The sequence below is a fragment of the Corylus avellana genome, chromosome ca11, assembly GCF_901000735.1.
Source record: "Corylus avellana chromosome ca11, CavTom2PMs-1.0".
Classification (NCBI taxonomy): Eukaryota; Viridiplantae; Streptophyta; class Magnoliopsida; order Fagales; family Betulaceae; genus Corylus; species Corylus avellana.
Genome location: NC_081551.1, coordinates 4,295,703 through 4,303,936, shown reverse-complemented (window position 1 = coordinate 4,303,936; position 8,234 = coordinate 4,295,703). Strand labels below are relative to the sequence as shown.

The following is an 8,234-nucleotide window of genomic DNA, read 5'->3' as shown; positions in this document are numbered from 1 at the left end:
TAAAAATGGTTTAAAAAACTAGATAAAAATGAGTTCTGAAAAACCATTTTATATAAAAATATGACTTCCCTATTAGGAATGCTCTTATAAATCATATAAAAATCTGTTATGATTACGAGTTTATTATATTATTTCGTAAGAGTGTTGAGCTAGAATCTCGTTTGGACTCAACGTTGAATTATTATGATAATAGAAATTATATAATCGCATATTTTCAATTTAACATCTTATTTTCACAAAAACCACGATTTTGAAATCCGTTCATCCCCCCCTTCTTGGCTCAAAAATGGGGAAAAAAGAAAGAAAGGAGTGCCCAATCGAGCGTGAGACGCAGCGCGTGGGGGAGTGGATATGTTCTTTTCGGGAAAATTAAAAATGAAATACATGGTTTGGCATTCCATTAAAACAGTGTATATTTTCTTTCATAGCAGGATCTTCTCCGCTGTCGCCTGTCAGAATCAAAACCCAAAGACACAAAACACCGTTTCATGTAACATGTAAGCTCCACCACTTCTGCCCACTCTCTCTTTCTCTCTCTCTCTCTCTCTCTCTCTCTCTCTTTGTGCTCTTAATTCCATTTCGATTCGGCAATATATGAATCAAAGTCACAGAAAAGCAAAAATATTCTACTTTGGAGCAACAGAAAAGAAGATACACAAAAGCTTTAGCTTTCTTTTTTGTTTTTTCAGTTTGGCCAAGGAATTCTTTTAGTTCATTCTTCTACTTGTTGTTTCTGAAAGAACCGGTTTCGTCCGAGGTATCTTCTTTTTAGTTTCACAACTGTCTCTGTTTTTCTTTTGTTTTCGGTTTCACATGTGATTTTTCTACTTGGTGTAACTGTTCACGTCTGAGATTGTTTACTTTTTAATTTTTTTTTTTGGGGTCTAAGGGTTTGTGGGTTGAATTTTTTTATGTGGGATTTAGGTATTTTTGGGTTTTGGATCTTATTAAGAACTTTTTTTTGTTTTTTTGGCCTTGAGTAAAGGTTTATCCTTTAGATCTAATTGATGTTGAAATGTAGCTATAGTACTGTTTGTTTGGGCTAGAGTGATCACCTCTGTTTTCTTAGATTTTTGTTGTTTTTGAATGCCCTGCTGTCATATATTTGCTGTAAATTATTTGAAAGTTTTAGTGACATTTTCATTATTGATTTGAGTAGCTGATGATATCTTTATTTTATATCAATTAATTTTGTTCTCTTTTTTGTCGCCCAAGATGCGGTTGCGTCAGCATTTTGACAATTTGGGCTTTTGGATATATAAAATTTCTGAACTTGTTTGCACTGCATGCATATTGAATTACTCAGTGTTTTCTGTGCCATATTTGGGTTTGATGTGATGTTGTATACGAGTTGTTCGTCTCTATGAATTCAAGTATGATGATGTAACTTTTGCTAAGGTTTGTATGGTTAATTAGTTATTTAATTATATCAGTCAATCTCAAAATAGTGAAAATGTGAATCAATTGGACCGGATGATTCTCTTCCCCTATAGCCTGCAAGTTAGAGAACTATTAGTGTTAGAAAATGTGTAGTGAAGCTTATATGCATATGTAAAGTGACCCCAAATAGAACTAGAATTGTTCCGATAACGTATGAAAGTAAACTGTAAAAGGGACTCGAGAAGAAATTAAGTAACGATTAGGGAAGAGAAAAACCTTAGTTGCCCCAAAGAAAACATAGAATAATTGTGAAAGACTGAAATTTGATCAACGGCAACCTCCCTCTCTTCAACAAATAAAGCCCCTTCGACAAATAAGAAAACCTATTGAATTTCCTTCACTCGGGTATTTTAGTTCCACTACACTAAGACGAGAAAAGTCGGGATTTGTGGCCTACCCCACATTTGCCTTCTATGCGCTACGAGCATCGACAAAGATCTCCGACAAATCCAACCCGCCAACCTCCTTTCCATTGTCTTGACAATACCATTCCATATGGTGGTGGACTTGTAAGGTGATGAGAGTGCTAGCAAATTTTGGAAGCTCCATGCCGCTCATCCCAACCGCAATATTCTCAAACTAGAACAAGATTGTGATACGGGTTCTCAAAAACTGGATTCTGAATCGTCATCATCAATATCGTGATGCATATCCAAGTTTTGCGCCGCCAAGAGTTGGGTTAACTTTGCAACTTGTCTCTGCAAGTTTTCAATCATCACATCTTATAGACTATGTTCATGGTAGAAAACTTCCTCATTTGGCACTTGTCCATGCCGAGTACGATTACCAACCAGGAAAACTGATAAAAAAATCACCTCAAGAAGATGCTAAGCTCTGATACCAACAGACACCGAACATAACTAGAATTGTTTTGACGGTGTATGAAAGTAAACATAAACTAAGATTGAAGGCTGTAAAGGGGACTCAAGAAGAGAGAAAATAACGATTAGAGAAAAGAAAAACTCTAATTGCCCCAAAGAAAACAGAAAATAACTCTGAAAGATTGAGATTTGATTAATACTTCAAAACTGAATTAAAAAAATAATACAGACCATATGCCTTTATATAGGCTAAGCTTTGAGTGCTCTTTAAGCAAAATACTTGTAGAAAAAGATAAAAAGATAAAAATACAAAAATAACCTTGAAACTTGGAGACAAAGTAAAATACTTGAAGACAAAGCAAAAAATATTATTCCGAAAACAATCCTCAAAACTTATGCTTCATTCTTGTCGTTCTTGTATTCATCTTCTCTATCAAGATATTCCAGCACCATTAATTTGGTATCTGACAACTCGGATGATGATTCTCCTCTCCTACATTATAAAGTGGTGCATATGTATACATCTAGAAAATCAAGCAATTATATAGAATGAATATCATTTGGATAAGAGCATGTTAGGGAATGTTTTTTTTTTTTGATAAGTAATGATGCATTAAAAGAGCGCAGAGGGGTGCAACCCTAGTACACAAGGAGTATACAAGAGAGCGACTAAGAAGGGGAGAAAGAAGGAGAGAACATAAAAAGAAAATCAGGAAAATTGATCACTAAGGATGCAAGCCAGCCTGCAGTTCAAGTAAAGAGCGTGTACAAAAAAAAAAAGAACAAGATCCTCTAGGTTCCTCGACAAATCCTCAAAACATCTAGCATTTCTTTCCTTCCAAAGGCACCATAAAAGATAAAGGAGAACCATCTTTCACACCATAGCGCTACGGGATTTTCCGCCCAACCACCAGCTAGCGAACATCTCCTTGACGCTTCTAGGTATAACCCAACACATGTTGAAATGAGAGAAGATAACAGCCCACGAAGTGCGCGCAACCCCACAATGAAGAAAGAGATGATCCATAGACTCCTCTTCCGATTCACACATACAACATTGATTAATCACAACAATACTTCTCTTCCGAACATTATCCAAGGTAAGAGATTTCCCAAGGGCGGCCGACCAAGCAAAAAATGCCACTCTCGAAGGAGCCTTAGTGCACCAAATACTTTTCCAAGGGAAATGGTTGGGCTCTTTAAGGACAAGCTTCCTATAAAAAGAGCGAACCTCAAACTTCCCTTTTCTAGAAGGATCCGATCCTCCCCTTCACCACGCATCGAGAGCGAATACAACAGTGAGAAAAAGGAGGCTAAGACCATCTCCTCCCAATCATGAATTCTACGAGTGAAGGTAACATTTCAATGTACCATACCATTTAAATTCTCCCTGATATCCACAATGGAAGCATCCTTATTACTAGCAATATTGAAGAGACTGGGAAAAGCATCCTTGAGGGGCATCTCACCGCACCAAACATCCTCCCAAAATTTGACTTTTGACCCCAATCCAGGATCAAATCTAATGTGACAGTGAAACGACCTTCAACTCTTACAAATGTGTTTCCATAACCTTACCCCATGCGAACCACGAGGAACTTTAGGAAAATTTATCTGTGTTTTTTCCTAATACAGTCTAGAATAAGTTGGTAAAAGTAATGTTTATTTCAAGCTTGTGTGAATGGATCATGAGTTATTGGTTACATGTGATAATAGGGACTAATGTGTGTTTAATGAGTATTATACTTGTTAAGTTCTTTTGTAGAATCCACAATCCTTGTTTCAATGTCTGGAATACGTTTTCTTAGCTTACTGTTGTTGCAGGTTTATTTATTTGGTTGGCCTCTGATATTCTGCCTGACGCTAACCCAATATGAATTTATATGCAGAATTGAAGTATTTATTCAGTTTAGCTACTCAATGAGCAATTAACTTGTGAGCTCTATGAATATCGAGTAGTTAGTTACTGAGCATGGACAAAGTATCATCAGACTGTCCGTATCCAGGATGCTTCTTCTGTGTTATGAAGGAAGGGAATCCGAGTAAGCGCAGAGCAAGTATACTGAAATTTTTTAGAGAACTTCCTTCACAGGATGATGATGGTCAGGTTCTCCCGATCAGTGGCCTTTGGAACACTGCCATGGCACATCCAAATGATCCGGAGTTCATTGAGTTGGGAATATTTGAGTGCATGGCTGCACTCATATGGAAAGGCCTAAAAAATCGCCGCTGGCTTTCTCATGACCAAAACATATATATTCCTTATTATGCAGCTCATATTATTGGATCCTACACCATGAATATGGAAGAATTTGCAGAAAGCGCTGTTCATGCTGGAGTGATCCCTCCGTTAGTTGAACTTCTGAGAGGGAGGTTAACTTGGGTTGAACAAAGAGTAGCAGTACGAGCTTTAGGACACTTGGCTACTTATTCCAACACTTTTTCTGCTGTAGCAAGTCATGGTGAGATTCTTGAGCTTTCCATTCAACTAGCGATGAGTTCCCTAGAAATAGTTTACTCCCATTTTTACCAGTATGTCGATAGAAGGCTAAGCTATCATTGTGATCTGCTTACACGTGGCATGGGTGGTGTTGAAATGGAGTCAAGGAAGGCAGAGGAATGGGCTAGTCAGTTACAGTGCTGGTCCCTTCAGCTCATTAATTGCTTTGCTTTTAAACCTGAGTTTCTTCCTACAATATGCAAACCTGAATTCTTAATGAAGCTACCTGGGATGTGGGGTGGACTTGTTAATGAAAACTCACCTGCTGGTATTGGTTTATTAAGAACAATATGCCATCATAAGCTGGGTAGGGGACCTGTTGCTAGCTGTTCTGGAATCATTGAAGCATTGTGCAATATTGCTCGATCATCAGATGATTGGCAATATATGGCTATCGATTGTCTTCTTTGGTTGCTTCAAGACCCAAGTACATGCCATAAGGTATAGATATTTCACATTCTGCTGACCTGAATTTGCATCCAATTTTAATATTTCAGTTATAAATGTGAATTGCTCCAGCAAATCCAAATGGCACATTAGTTTAATTAAGTCCTTTTAAAGATTGTCAATGTTGAATATTAGCTTTGCTTTTGTCCTCATATTCTTAATATGCATTCTCATAAATTTTTTATGAAGAAATTATTGTACTAAAGCTTTATATTAACTTCAATTATGCTCGTTCATTATGTTTAATATGTCACTTATGATGTTTGAGTTCAGTTTTCATCATAGATGGTTTAAACCTGTAATAATAGGAGATATAAAGCATTTTGAAAGGCCTCAAATTTTTTTTTAAATGATTTATGTTTTCTGTTATTCTTTTTTCACTGCATAAAATGACTGTTTCTCTTTGAATGCCCTTCATATGTCGGAGCCTATTACTTCATCAAGTGAATGTGGAATAGGTCACTTCTATTGTTGTGCTAGGTATTCTTAGCCTGAATTGTTTGAGCAGACCCATCTTTAGTCCTTATCTATGGTATGGCGTCTTTCTTTGGAGAATCACCATCATCTAATATAGTTTTGTTCATGTATTTATTTAGTAACTAGTTCAAGGTACGACTAAATCTTACTGCAACCCACATCTCAATTTAGGCTTTTGAAAGATATGTATTGTGTTGAAGATAGTATATTATACCTAAAAGCATTACTATTCTCATGTTATAGATGAACTGTGCTTACTGGATTAAATGCACAGATCTTCTGTGTCTTATTAATAAATAAACACCACTAGTACATGTCATCTTCTTTATGTATATTGAATTTGAAAGTTAGAACTAACGGGTCTACTCAAATTGCAGTTAAAATTTTAACTGTAAAAGTATGTTTGACCACCTGCTTTGGTATCTTAGGATAAATTGTTAGCTGTAAGAGCACTTGGATTCAATTCAAACACAAAAACTTGTTCTAATTATTTCAGAGACAAGCATTCTCGTGGTTGAGAGCAGGTCATATTGGCTTGACTATCACAAAGTTGTATAGTAATTTTGTTGATTATCTTTTTAGTTTATGGTACATCACTTAAATGCGTTATATAATCTGCATATTGAATATTGACGGAGTGCTAACGGTAATGCTAACTTTTGGATTGCATCATTTTCAAGTAAGGCAACATTTTGGAGATTGCCATCATCCAATCTTGTATCTTGAAAAATTGAAGACTGTGCTTCAATGTACAGATGTGCACAGTTGATGGTTGCATGTCACCTGCTTTAGACTTTGTGTTACTCTCTTGCCATAATCAGGGATCCCAAATGGCAAGCCTGCAGTAAACTTTGCCATATCATAAACTCCTTTTTCAGTTTAATTCTATTAAATTGATGGTTTTTCTTGGAGAAATGTAATATCAGAATACTTTCACCCTGTGATTTTATCCTGAGACTAATTTTGGTAATGTGATGTGAAGTTTTCTATACATCAAATGCTGTATGCAAAAATGCACTCCACATTGTTAGGACTTTGTTTCTTCTGAATGTAATATAGTTATACTCAGCATTGCCTTTTCCCTATTTCATTGGTTAATTTTTGGGACGACAAAGGGTTTTTTGAGATTAATTTCACATTTTTACAGTTTGAAGCGTCATCTTCTGGAGATGTGATTAAGAGAGACCAAGATAGAACAACTTTTTAGGAAGAAAGCAACGTACTTCTAATTTTTTGGTGTTTGAAATATAGGCTCTGCTAGTACCTACTTAATGATTCCCAATTTGTTTTTCAGGTGATTGACAAGGCAGTACCAGCACTTGTGGACCTTGCAGAGATATCAGCTCTAGGTGATCACAAGAAGCTTGGTGATTCCATTGTAAATGTTCTTCAGGAATGCATTCAATCACAAGGGAGTGGACGTAACTCTGTCAGCAACCGCACAAAAGAACAGATTGAGGAACTACTTAACTCTAGGCAGAGATTGAAGTGGGAAAAGAGTATGCCAAAAGAGGATCTCCACATTAAACAGGCAGCAGCACTAGTGGTGAAGCTTGAAGGAAATTCCCTGTTTTCATCAGGAAATATATCTGGAGCTGCATCAAAGTACTCAGAAGCACTGGCATTATGTCCAATGAGATCCAAAAAAGAGAGAGTGGTTTTGTACAGTAATCGTGCCCAGTGTCATCTTCTGTTGCAACAACCCTTGGCTGCCATAAGTGATGCTACACGTGCTCTCTGTCTTCACAACCCTCTTAACCGTCATGCCAAAAGCCTGTGGAGGAGAGCTCAGGCATATGACATGCTGGGATTAGCTAAGGAGAGCTTGTTAGATGCAATTCTGTTCATAAATGAGTGCTCTCAGTCAAATGACCCTGATCTTTCATTGAGGCAGAATAAGGTTCCTGACTATGCTGAACGATTAGTGAAGAAGCAGATGCGTGCAGCTTGGTTATTTAGGGAGGCAGCTATCAAACTTGGGGGTGTCCACTGTGATGGTGATGCTGGTGACATCTATGGCCATGAGACTGATGATTCTGAGTGGGAGACTGCTAGTGAAAGTGATATAGGAAATGATGGAAGGGATGAGATGGGTGATGATGATGATGACAGTGAATGGAAGAATGAGGATGAGAGGAAAGATAAATATGATAAACCCTCGATTAAAGGTATTGTTCTAGATTCCTACAATGGGTGAATGTATGTACTTGGTGTTTCCAATCTTTGAAAATGCTTAGGCAAACGGCCTGCTTGTGGATATTCCACAATCTAGTTTGCCCCACCTATTATGATCTGAACTGACCACTGTAAATGAAATTAACCATCTGATGAATCAAATCTTTGTATGGTCAAAGGTAAATTTCATGTGAAGCTCTGGAAGATTTAAATTCAATTTCTTTCTGACAACTGATTATTGTCAGAAAACAGGAAAAAAAAAAAAAAGTTGTATAGGTTTGTTGGTTTTCTCAATGGAATTATTACTAGACAGTAATCTGATTATAATGCTTAAATTATGTAGCAAAATTATATATAATAAGATAATCCATTTT

General features: G+C 36.8%; 1 protein-coding gene across 1 annotated transcript in view; it reads left to right on the top strand.

The window, feature by feature from the left end:
* Positions 1–511: 511 nt before the first annotated feature.
* The window catches only part of LOC132165592 (uncharacterized), a gene marked incomplete in the record, with an annotated part of 13,302 nt that continues 5,579 nt past the window's right edge, over positions 512–8,234 (top strand). The window contains 3 exon segments of the mRNA XM_059576220.1: positions 512–757; positions 4,151–5,202; positions 6,980–7,845. Of these exon segments, the coding sequence (XP_059432203.1) occupies positions 4,234–5,202; positions 6,980–7,845 (1,835 nt within the window).